The sequence below is a fragment of the Trachypithecus francoisi genome, unplaced genomic scaffold (genome assembly GCF_009764315.1).
Source record: "Trachypithecus francoisi isolate TF-2019V2 unplaced genomic scaffold, Tfra_2.0 Lachesis_group9, whole genome shotgun sequence".
Classification (NCBI taxonomy): Eukaryota; Metazoa; Chordata; class Mammalia; order Primates; family Cercopithecidae; genus Trachypithecus; species Trachypithecus francoisi.
Window position 1 is genome coordinate 29,230,798 of NW_022681474.1, and position 13,308 is coordinate 29,244,105.

General features: G+C 39.8%; 1 protein-coding gene across 3 annotated transcripts in view; it reads left to right on the plus strand.

Moving 5' to 3' along the window:
- The window catches only part of MASTL (microtubule associated serine/threonine kinase like), a 35,013-nt gene that overhangs the window by 14,471 nt on the left and 7,234 nt on the right, over positions 1–13,308 (plus strand). For 2 of the 3 annotated variants that reach the window (XM_033208840.1, XM_033208838.1), the window contains exons 7-9: positions 863–1,035; positions 3,591–4,730; positions 6,632–6,773. In XM_033208840.1, the coding sequence (XP_033064731.1) occupies positions 863–1,035; positions 3,591–4,730; positions 6,632–6,773 (1,455 nt within the window). The remainder of the gene's footprint in view (positions 1–862; positions 1,036–3,590; positions 4,731–6,631; positions 6,774–13,308) is intronic. The other variant, XM_033208839.1, reaches the window with a different exon arrangement.

Consider the following 13,308-nt stretch of genomic DNA (forward strand, 5'->3'; position numbering starts at 1 on the left):
ATTTGTTTGCTTTATCCAGTAGTATTTTTTAAAAATCCCTTACAAGTGTGTATAATTCACATTTGTAAGCGCATAAACCTCAGTGTTACAATAAATACAAGTTGAATTAAATACAAGTGTTAAATACAAGTTGAACTGAGTAAATTTAGTCATATTCTAACCTTATAGCACATCTGGATATATCACATCAATAATGTTCCTTTGTCAGGAATGGTTTCAAATTGGATGATAGATACTCCAAATTGATTTGCTCCTACTTATACATTAATTTGGTGGCTCACATCTGTAATCACAGCACTTTGGGAGGCTGAGGCGAGAGCATCACTTGAACCCAGGAGTTTGAGACCAGCCTGGGCAATATAGTGAGACCGCCATCTCTAAAAAATATTTAAAGCATTAGCCAGATTTGGTGGTCCTCACCACTCAGGAGGCTGAGATGAGACTATTGCTTGAGCCCAGGAGGTCAAGGCTCCAGTGAGAGTAGTCATACCACTGCACTCTAGCCTGGATGACAGAGGGAGATCCTGCCATGAATCAGTCAATAAATCCACCATTCCCTTGTTCTTATTCTTTACTGTATGAATGTTAAGGGGATTTTGTTTGATTCTAACTTTCACAGCAGTACTTATATCTAAACATAGTGGGATATGTTTAGATACATTAATAGTATGTGTATCTAAACATAATGGGAAGCATGCCAGCTGTTCTTTTGGACTAGATAGTGTTTACAAAGAAATAGTTCTGATATGTAATTCTTACTATGTAATTCTTAATACTTTGCTTAATTATATGTAAAGATTCAGGTTCAGTAAGGAACTAAGAAAGCTGTAACACAGAATTCAATATTGTCTCTTCTCTGTAGGTCTTGAAACAGTTGCCTCCAACCCAGAAATGCCTGTGAAGTGTCTGACTTCTAATCTACTCCAGTCTAGGAAAAGGCTGGCCACATCCAGTGCCAGTAGTCAATCCCACACCTTCATATCCAGTGTGGAATCAGAATGCCACAGCAGTCCCAAATGGGAAAAAGATTGTCAGGTTTGAGGGACATTTATCTTAATGAAAACCAATTATGTATGTCAAATGAATGATAGAAACATAGCTTTTCATATAAATTCCATAAAGAAACGAAATTGTTACATGAATGGCAGTCATTGTATTAATCAGAAATTCATTTTCCTGCACACTCTGTCAAATTCTTTTGAAATACTTCATGTCTCATTCAATTGTGACATTATTCTTGCTTGATTATATAATGAGATCCTTGCAGTAAATTGATAGTAAATGCTTGGCTTCTGTATGACTAGGTGGACCTCACTTGTTTTTAAAAGTCCTTCCCATGATACAGACATTGGCTTGTTGGTTTTGTTTTATTTTGTTTTTAACCTATATCATTTTAAAACTCATACTACCTCCTTCTATACTATTTCCTACCAGTTTCTTGTTTAATGGAATGGTAACTCTTCTGGATCAGAAATAACTTTTAGACCAGAAAGGTAATGTGGGTGTGCCCTTAAAGTGTCTATTCTGAGTCTATTGCTTGCCAAATGAATGGATTTACTTAAAGTTACTTTACTTAACTTACATATTGTTTTTGCCTTTTTAAACAGTTATTAGAGCTAATAGATATTAAAGGTGATAGGAACTAAAATTTAAAATCATAATAAGGTTTCCTTCATAGAATACTGACAAAATAATGATAGATTAGGATAACACTAGTATCCAAAGAATAAACCTTATATTTGTTAAGATAATTGATTCTATTTGCTGCTTATTCTCAGCAATATAATTTTATTATTATTGGATATTTGTATTTTACAAGCAAGATCAAATTAACTTTTAACTAAGCCAGAATTTCTTAATCTTTTTTCCTTCTCTTGTTATAAAGTAAGGTAGTATATTCTGCAAGATAAACAGATTTCTATTCCTAGTTCTATTATTGCACTCCTTTCCTATTGAAGAAAACATATTGTTTACTATTTTAAATTATACACGGCTTTACCATCTTCCTCCCACTTCTGCATCCCTGAGGGATGCAATGGTGGGATTATAGTGGTGCTTCTCAAGTTATGATCAGAGGAATGATAAGGCACCCTCTGAAAAACCTTATACTGATCCCCACATGCATCATTTTCTGTGCTTGCAGATCAGTGAGATATAATTCAAGAATATCCTTTTTTAGGCCAGACGTGGTGGCTCATGCCTGTAATCCCAGCACTTTGGGAGGCCAAGGCAGGTATATCACCTAGGTCAGGAGTTTGTGACCAGCCTGGCCAACATGGCAAAACCCCGTCTCTACTAAAAATACAAACATCAGCTGGGCGTGGTGGCAGGCGCCCGTAATCCCAGCTACTCAGGAGGCTGAGGCAGGAGAATTGCTTGAACCCGGGAGGCAGAGGTTGCAGTGAGCGGAGGTCATGACTCCAGACGGCAACAAGAGCAAAACTCCATCTTCAAAAAAAAAAAAAAATCCTTTTTGCTTGTGACTAAGTGCTCATTATTATTACTAAGTTAATGATAGTTAATAAAGTTTACTATTTATACATCAAAAATAAGCACTATTAGAGTTTACTTAAGACTCACTCTACTTGACTAATCTTGTAAAAATCTTGATCACCAAGCACCAATTTGCAATATTATGTATAAAGCTGAGTACCCACAAGTACCCACAGATAGTTGGAATTCAGAAAAAAAACATATCATTATTAATGCATTATCAGTTCATCTTGACAATAGATTTTAATTTCTGCTCTTTGGGGTTTGTAATTATTAATTACCATTAATGTCAGTTCATCCTTAGCTTGGTTTTTTAATATTTATATGAAGTAATACATAGTTACATTAACAATATTTTAGGTCTATAATTTTTCATTGACTAAATTTCAAGCCCTGTGTATTTTGCAGTTCAAAACAGAATCATCCAGACCAGGTGTGGTAACTTAGGCCTATAATCCCAGCACTTTGGGAGGCCTAGGCAGGTGGATCACCTGAGCTCAGGAGTTTGAGACTAGCCTGGCCAACATAGTGAAACTCCATCTCCATTAAAAAAAAAAAAAAAAAAAGCAAAAATTATCCGGGCGTGGTGGTGTGCCCCTGTAATCCCAGCTACTTGGGAGGCTGAGGTGGGAGAATTGCTTGAACCTAGGAGGCGGAGGCTGCAGTGAGCTGAGATTGCACCACTGTACTTCAGCCTGGGTGACAGAGCAAGACACTGTTTCAAAAAAAAAACAGAATCATCCATATACCTATTGCAAAATAGGTATGTACATAATGCAGCCTTACCCCCAAGTATGCCTGAATATGTTGCCTGTTAATTTGTCCTGTTTAAGTAACCTGTGATATACTATCAAAATAAGTATTATAGAATAATTTATTTAAATTTTAGACCATTTCATTCAGAATAATGTATATACGCTTATAATTGTTTATATTGCTTTTTAATTCTCTGTTGTTGTTTATTTTTTCCATTTGAAAGTGGGAACAGGTAGCATAATAGTTTATAGGGTTGTTTATCCTACCTTAGTGGACCATAGTTAAAAGGTCAAAGAATATCAGCTTTATATAACTAAAACAAATATTTTTTTCCCTCTTAGGAAAATGACGAAGCATTGGGCCCAACAATGATGAGTTGGAATACAGTTGAAAAGTTATGCGCAAAATCTCCAAATGCCATTGAGACAAAGGGTTTCAATAAAAAGGATCTTGAGTTAGCTCTTTCTCCCATTCATAACAGCAGTGCCCTTCCCACCACTGGACGCTCTTGTGTAAACTCTGCTAAAAATTGCTTATCTGGGGAAGTTTCTTGGGAAGCAGTAGAACTGGATGTAAATAATATAAATATGGACACTGACACAAGACAGTCAGGTTTCCATCAGTCACATCAGTGGGCTGTGGATTCTGGTGGGATATCTGAAGAGCACCTTGGGAAAAGAAGTTTAAAAAGAAATTTTGATTTGGTTGACTCCAGTCCTTGTAAAAAAATCATACAGAATAAAAAAACTTGTGTAGAGTATAAGCATAACGAAATGATAGATTGTTATACAAATCAAAATACAGGCTTAACAGTTGAAGTTCAGGACCTGAAGCTATCAGTGCACAAAAGTCAACAAAATGACTGTGCTAATAAGGAGAACATTGTCAATTCTTTTACTGATAAACAACAAACACCAGAAAAATTACCAATACCAATGATAGCAAAAAACCTTATGTGTGAACTGGATGAAGATTGTGAAAAGAATAGTAAGAGGGACTACTTAAGTTCTAGTTTTCTATATTCTGATGATGATAGAGCTTCTAAAAATATTTCTATGAACTCTGATTCATCTTTTCCTGGAATTTCTATAATGGAAAGTCCATTAGAAAGTCAGCCCTTAGATCCAGATAGAAGCATGAAAGAATCCTCTTTTGAAGAATCAAATATTGAAGATCCACTTATTGTATCACCAGATTGCCAAGAAAAGACCTCATCAAAAGGTGACGAGAACCCTGCTGTACAAGAGAGTAACCAAAAAATTTTAGCTCCTCCTTTGGAGGTGCTGAAAACGTTAGCCTCTAAAAGAAATGCTGTAGCTTTTCGAAGTTTTAACAGTCATATTAATGCATCCAATAACTCAGAACCATCCAAAATGAACATGACTTCTTTAGATGCAATGGATATTTCGTGTGCCTACAGTGGTTCATGTCCCATGGCTGTAACGCCTACTCAAAAAAGAAGATCCTGTATGCCATATCAGGTATATTTATAACTTTCTAACACTTTGTTTTTTGGATTTTAGAAAAACTATGAAGACAGACATTTGCCTCTAAGCTAGACTATGCAGTATTAATCACATAGTTTTGTTCTTGTTGAGAATCTTTGGGCTGTTTAAAGTTTTTACCTAGAAAGGTAAAACTGGTAGAAATCATGTTTATTATTTTTAGTTGTAATGCCTCCTTCCATTTGTGTAGTTTTATGTACTTTTCTAAGAAAATACAATCACATATTTTCACTTGATCCCTACAGTACTATGAGATGCAAAATTATTATTATTATTATTATTATCATTTTTGAGACAGAGTCTCGTTCTTTTGCCCAGGCTGGAATGCAGTAGTGTGATCTTGGCTCATTGCAAACTTCACTCCCCAGGTTCAAGCAATTCTCCTGCCTCAGCCTAATCCCGAGTAGCTAGAATTACAGGGGCCTACCACCACACGTGGCTAATTTTTGTATTTATAATAGAGACGGCATTTCACCATGTTGCCCAGGCTGATCTCAAACTCCTGACCTCAAGCAATCCGCCCACCTCGGCCTCCCAAAGTGCTGGGATTACATGTGTGAGCCACCGCACCCGGCCAGAGATACAAAATTAAAGTCCACTCTACCTTACTGCCTTCCAAGGACACATTTAGATGATCTCTTTTCTTAACAGAATAACAGTTGAAAAATATACATTTCTTTTTTTTTTTTTTTTGAGACAGAGTCTTGCTCTGTCACCAGGCTGCAGTGTAGTGGCGTGATCTTGGCTCACTGCAACCTCCTGTCTCTAATCCTGACCTTCTCTAGGCAGCAGACACACAGCCAATCTGGCTATTCAGTATTCTACTGGTCTTTCAAATGTTGGGTATCAAAAGTGGACTTGTGGGGCCTGGTGCTGTGGCACATGGCTGTAATCCCAGCACTTTGGGAGGCCAAGGTGGATGGATCACTTCAGGTCAGGAGTTCAAGACCAGCCTGACCAACATGGAGAAACCCCGTCTCTACTAAAAATACAAAATTAGTCAGGCATGGTGGTGCATGCCTGTAATCCTAGCTACTCGGGAGGCTGAGGCAGGAAAATCCCTTGAACCCAGGAGGTGGAGGTTGTGGTAAGCCAAGATCGCACCATAGCACTCCAGCCTGGACAACAAGAGCAAAACTCTGTCTCAAAAAAATTTTAAATGCTATTTAGTACAAGAGGTTATATGTAGTTCTGTCTTACGTGTTGTCTTAATCATTTGTCAGCCATAGCCTTCCTCAGTGGCTTTTTTTTTTTTTTTTTTGTGAGACGGAGTCTCGCTCTGTCGGCCAGGCTGGAGTGCAGTGGCATGATCTCAGCTCACTGCAACCTCCGCCCCTCCAGGTGTAAGCAGTTGTCTGCCTCAGCCTCCTAAGTAGCTGGGATTACCGGTGCCCGCCACCATGCTCAGCTGATTTTTTGTATTTTTAGTAGAGACAGGGTTTCACCATCTTGGCCAGGCTGGTCTTGAACTCCTGACCTCATGATCCACCTGCCTCAACCTCCCAAAGTGCTGGAATTACAGGTGTGAGCCACCATGCCCGGCCTCAGTGGCTCTTCTTAAGCTTGTATTATCCATGCTATCAGTCTTCTTGCATATTTTTTCATTGAGCGTTTTTCTTGCAGACACTTTTATTGTTTCTTATCCAGATCCTATTGGAATAATGAATGTTATCTAAGCTTTTGAACTTCACTAGATAAAAGGACGTTTTAATAATTATAACTAATGCGTTCATTTTCAAAACTTATCAAAAATTTGACTACATCTTTTACGCTTAGTAGCCTATAAGCTAGTTATTTGGCTTGTGTGTTTCACCGTTTCCTATTCAGTGTAAAAGGAATTAAGATATTTGTTATCTCTTAAACGCTTTTTGAATTAGCAGACCCCAAGTCAGATGAAGTCCGGAACTCCGTACCGAACTCCGAAGAGCGTGAGAAGAGGGGCAGCCCCCGTGGATGATGGGCGAATTCTAGGGACCCCAGACTACCTTGCACCCGAGCTGTTACTAGGCAGGGTCCATGGTAAGGCTTGCATGTCTTGGGTTTTTGAAGTATTATCTGTCGCTACATTATCTTTCAGGGTTAAATTTTAAAAAATTTCTTCAGTACTTACATTACCTAAAGTAAAAGAAAATGAGCTCATCCAGTACTCTCATATTTATATGGCATTTATCATAGGAAAATAAAATAGCAGTGGCCATGGCTATCCCACTCTCTGAATGTAAAAGACCAGACGCTAGAGTACATGCAGTCATTTGTCCTTTGCCTTCTGGTTCAGTCTCAATGTTCCAGAAAAACCACACCTGCCACCCTTGATATTATCTTACCTCTTTTTGTTTGTTTGTTTTTTTGTTTTTTTTTTTATTTTTGAGACAGAGTTTCTCTTTTGTCACCCAGGCTGGAGTGCAATGGCGCGATCTCGGCTCACTGCAATCTCTGCCTCCCAAGTTCAGGTGATTCTCTGGCCTCAGCCTCCTGAGTAGGTGGGATTATAGTCGTCCACCACCATGCCCGGCTAATTTTTGTATTTTTAGGAGAGACAGTTTCGCCATGTTGGCCAGACTAATCTCGAACTCCTGACCTCAGGTGATCCGCCTGCCTTGGCCTCCCAAAGTGCTGGGATTACAGGCATGAGCCACCGCACCCTGCCTATCTTACCTCTTAATGTTTCTTCAGGTTGGATGGAGTTTGGGCTCGGTACTACAATGTTGGGTCTAAATTTCTGTTCTAAATAGGCTTCTGCAGAAGCCTATTCCTGTTTAGAACTTATTCTCACTTATATCCTTACCAGAAGAGTCAAGCCAGAAATGAACCATCATCCTTCAAAACAGAACATTAAGAATAAAAAGATAGGGCTGGGCACGGTGGCTCACACCTGTAATCCTAGCACGTTGGGAGTCCGAGGCAGGTGGATCCCTTGAGGCCAGGAGTTCAAGACCAAGCTGGCCAACATGGTGAAACCTCATCTCTACTAAAAACACAACTAGCTGGGCATGGTGGTGCATGCCTGTAATCCCAGCTATTTGGGAAGCTGAGGCATGAGAATTGCTTGAACCTGGGAGGCCGACGTTGCAGTGAGCCAAGATCGCGCCACTACACTCCAGCCTGGGCGACAAAGCAAGACTCCGTCTCAAAAAAAAAAAAGAATAAAAAGATGACATTTGCACCTATATTCTTTTCTTCCCTTTCTCTCTGAAAATGGTTCCCTTCCTACATTCTGAAATGAACTGTATTCATTTTCCTAGGGATGCTGTAGCACAAACTGGGTGTCTCAAACCAATAAAAATTCCCTGTTTCACAGTTCTGGAAGCTAGAGGTCCAAAATCAGGTGTCCACAGGGCTATCCTCCCCCTGAAACCTGTAGGGAAATCCTTCTTTGCCTCTTCCTGGCTTCTGGTGGTTCGCTGGCAATCCTCAGTGTTCCTTGACTTGAAGATGCCTCATTCCAGTTCTCCCTCTTTCTGTGATGGTGTTCTCCCTGTGTCTCTATCATCACAGGGCTGGCTTCTTAGAAAGACGCCAGTCATTAGGGGCCCATCTTACTCCAGTATGACCTCATCTTAACCTAGTTAATCATATTTGCAAAAACCCATTTCCAAATAAGGTCATTCTTAGGTACTGGGGGTTGGGACTTCAACATACCTTTTTTGGGAGGGACACAGTTCAGCCCATTACATGAAACCCTTCTACATGTTGATGTTACTTGCTTCCCTTTTCTTTGAGCTCTTTTCATGATCATCTGTTTCATCCTCCCCACCCTACCTCTCACAACCTTTCTTCTGTTTTTATTTCCTTACTGACTTTTATCCTCAGCCTGAAAATAAGTTTCCACCCTTGTCTTCCCCTCATTGCCTAACTTCTCAAAGATTTCCTCTTTCTTTGATTATCTTGCTCTGGCAATTTGATCATCTCACTATTTAACTGAAAATTATTTTATTTATTATTTATTTATTTAGAGATGGAGTTTCGCTCTTGTTGCCCAGGCTGGAGTGCAATGGCACAATCTCAGCTCACCGCAACCTTCGTCTCCCAGGTTCAAGTGATTCTCCTGCCTCAGCTTCCCAAGTAGCTGGGATTACAGGCATGTGCCACCACCATGCCCGGCTAATTTTGTATTTTTAGTAGAGATAGGGTTTCTCCATGTTGGTCAGGCTGGTCTCAAACTCCTGACCTCAGGTGATCCGCCTGCCTCAGCCTTCCAAAGTGCTGGGATTACAGGAGTGAGCCACCATGCCCTGGCTAACTGAAACTTCTTAATGGGCACCAGCGATTTCCTTATTGTCAAATCCAGTCGTCTCTTCTCATTCCCTGACCTCTGTTCCTGCTCTTCAGTTCCTTCCTTACCTCTTCTAAATTTAGTTCTTCGAGATTCTGCCCTTACCCTTTTTGCCCTACACGTGCTCCCTGTTCATCTCATCACTCCCATGACTTCAATTGTCACCTCCATGTTGATGATTCCCAAATATCTGTCTCTAATCCTGACCTTCTCTAGGCAGCAGACACACAGCCAATCTGGCTATTCAGTATTCTACTGGTCTTTCAAATGTTGGGTATCAAAAGTGGACTTGTGGGGCCTAGTGCTGTGGCACATGGCTGTAATCCCAGCACTTTGGGAGGCCAAGGTGGGTGGATCACTTCAGGTCAGGAGTTCAAGACCAGCCTGGCCTACATGGTAAAACCCCGTCTCTACTAAAAATACAAAAATTAGCCAGGCATGGTGGTGTGCGTCTGTAATCCTAGCTACTCAGGAGGCTGAGACAGGAAAATCGCTTGAACCTGGGAGGCGGAGGTTGCAGTGAGCCAAGATCATGCCACTGCACTCCAGACTGGGTGACAGAGCAAGACTCCATCTCAAAAAAAAGAAAGAAAAAGAAAAAACTGGGCTTGTTATCCAGCTAGCTCTTCCTCTGTTCCCTACCTCAGTTGCATCACCTTCATAGTGACACAATCTTTGTTCCTACATTCCAGCATTTAAATGCAGCCAATTAGATCTCTGCAGTATTTCCAGCATTTAAATCCAGCCAATTAGGTCTCTGCAGCATTTCACCTCTCATTTTCTTCTCTGCCACTGTTCTCTTTAAGAACTCATCTTTCTCTTTTATTATTTTAGTGCCCTTCTATCTGGTCTCTTCAACTTCATCTTATTGTCAATAATCATTGCCACCAGATTTTTCTTCCCAAACCATCACATGGCTTATTCTGTTTCCCTTCTCAGAAAACTACAGTGGCTGCCTCTTAGCTGCTAAGTAAAATCCAAATTGATCATGGCATTTGAGGTTGTAGCTCTCATACCAGCCTTGTCTCTCAAAGAGTCTCTTTGTATGCCTTATGTTCCCGTTCCATTTCTTAAATACATTTAATTTTCAGGTCCTCCTTATTTTGCTTGTGTATTTAACCTTATTTGAGCAAAGCTAGTTTCCTAGTATCTTCCAGTCAAATTCTTCTCATTTCATCATTTCAAATGTTACCTCTTCCATAAAGCATCCCTTGATCAACTACTGGGAATTATTCACTTCTGTTACCTTATTAGAAACTGTTTAAAATATGCCATTCCTTATCGTGGTTGCTTCTAACTTTTGGCAATTATGAATAAAGCTGCTATAAATATAAAAAAAAAAAAAAAAAAAAAATATGCCATTCTTCCTGTGTTGTAATTAATTGTTAATTTAGCTCCACTACAAAAGCTTAAGAAAACTTCTTGAGGAGACTGTGAGTTTTCTTTCTTTCCTTTTTTTTTTTTTTTGAAACGGAGTCTCACTTTGTCGCCTAGGCTAGAGTGCAGTGGCGCAGTCTCAGCTCACTGCAACTCCCGCCTCCTGGGTTCAAGCAATTATCTGCCTCAGCCTCCCAAGTAGCTTACAGGCACCCGCCCCAATGCTTGGCTAATTTTTGTATTTTTAGTAGAGACAGGGTTTCACCATCATGGCCAGGCTGGTCTTGAACTCCTTACCTCGTGATCCACCCAAAGTGCTCAGCCTCCCAAAGTGCTGGGATTACAGGCGTGAGCCACTGCACCCAGCCAAGAGTGTGAGTTTTCTACCGTCGGCACAGCACTCCTGAATTCCTTGGAAGCACTCAGTAACTGATATTAATAATCTCTACAATATTGGAAATAGACACATTTAATGTTCCTCTTTCTCTCTTAGCCAAAGCAAATAAATTCCTGTGAGCACTGATTAGTGCCTCTTTTGCTCTGTCACAGATTTGCTAGCCCATTTTCTATATTATAATTTGCATTATCTCTAAGGACAGAGTGTGAAAGTAAGCTTCAAACATAAAGATGTATTTTATAGCATCTTGCCACTGTTTTAGTGAGACATCTAGCTCCCTCAGCTAAACAACACGCTGACAACATGCTGAGACCCAACCATGACCTTCCTGATGCCCCTCCATCTTGCCTCTCAGCAGAGATGAGCCAGGGACTCTGTCCTGAGTTTTCCATAACTTTATATGCACCTTTTTGTTTCAGCTTAGTGTGTTAAAATTCTCTGTATTGTCTCTCCCAGAGTAGGCTGGTTTCTCTTTGGGAAAAGAGATTTTCCTTAATCCTCTTTGTATCTTTTATATCTGGCACAATACTTGGTGCCCAGTTCAGTGAGTGAAGAGGGAAGGGACTCTAATAATTTTAATGCAATGTACCTAACTACTGTTTTCTTACATGCAGGATTTCTGACTTCCGGTGAGTGAGCTTCTCTATAAAGTAATGCGGCAAAGCACATTAAACTGAACAGTCAAAGTATAACTAGATCACATTGCATAAAAAACTATTTTTCCTTTTAGCTCACTTGTGAAATACAAAAATGAACTGTCTTCTGTCTTCTCAGCAGCAAGACATCCAGAGAGGTGGTTCTTCTCTGTGAAAAGAAATGTAGGCCTGAGGCGTTTTTCATTAACTTCTAAAGGTAGCACAGAGTGAAGATAAAGTCTTTTTTATTACAACAGAAGAAATAGTATTGATACAAATATTTTAAATGGCTGGCACTATGGCTCACACCTATAATGCCAACGCTTTGGGAGGCTGAGTCACGTGGGTCACTGAGGTTAGGAGTTCGAGACCAGCCTGCCCAACATGGCGAAACCCTGTCTCCACTTAAAAAAAGACAAAAACTAGCTGGATATGGTGGCTCATGCCTGTAATCCTAGCTACTCAAGAGGCTGAGGCAGGAGAATCACTTGCACCTGGGTGGCGGAGGTTGCAGTGAGCTGAGATTGCACCACTGCACTCCAGCCTGGGTGACAGAGCGAGACTCAATCTCAAAAAAAAAATTAACAACTACAGAAGGGCTCTAATTTTCCAAATCTTTTATTATCATCAGAAAATAAAAAAGTGTAACAATATCAACATATTCTATAAACTAAAGGAGTGAGTTTTGAATTAGAAAGCCAGCAATGTAAAACAAGGCTGTTCTTTTTCTGTGCCTTATAACATATAATTGCAAAGTTTTATTCCACTATGTGATCTTATTAGACTTTGACTTAAGTATATGGGTATGTGTGGCATATCCATGCAGAAATCATGTATTTTTTTTTTAAACACAAGTATATTTTAGCTGAGCTGGTAAAAGGGGCCTAATTTCTAACCTAATAAGTAAAATAAGTAAATTTTTTTTTCTAGTTCCCCCTACTTTTCTGTTATTTGGTTACATTATCTAATCCGTTGGGATAATTCTTTCTCAGTGCTGCTTGAAAGGCCTACTAACTGAGGTGGTTTGTATGTTTTTATAGTATTATAGAAATAGAAGCCTATAGAACATTTGCATTTTGTGTTCCTTTAAGGGAAGATGGGATTATATGGCTTGCAGGTAAAATGGCACTCTAAATGCATGCAGCTATTTTTCCTAAGATCAGATTCCACAATGCTTTCCTAGTTGTCTTCAAATGGAATGGTGGCAGTTTTTTAACCACAATAAAGAATTTTGTGAAGTTGTCTTTAAAGAGTAACTTTAAGGCAAATTTAGCACTAGACTAGGATCCCTATTCTTAATTTATATTGAAGTTATCCATTTTTGAACTAAAATTAACCTTTTCTTAGGAAACACTTTATTCATAGAACTAAAGTATAAACCAGTTTATAGTTTATAAGATCATATTTAAAATTACTGTTAAAAACATCTTTGTGGCCGGGTACGGTGGCTCATGCCTATAATCCCAGCACTTTGGGAGGCTGAGGCAGGCGGATCACGAGGTCAGGAGATTGAGACCATCCTGGCTAACATGGTGAAACCCCGTCTCTACTAAAAATACAGAAAAAAATTAGCCGGGTATGGTGGTGGGCGCCTGTAGTCCCAGCTGCTTGGGAGAGTCCCAGCTGCTCTCCCGCTGAGGCGGGAGAATGGCATGAATCCAGGAGGCGGAGCTTGCAGTGAGCTGAGCTCGCACCACTGCACTCCAGCCCAGGCGACAGAGCGAGACTCCTTCTCAAAAAACACACACACAACAACAACAACAACAATAACAAACTTTGTATATAAATGTTGCATCCAATGAATATTTTATTTAGAAATCAATTTTACCTATTTCTTAAGACATCTCCTACTTACCTGTTGAAACCGTAGTT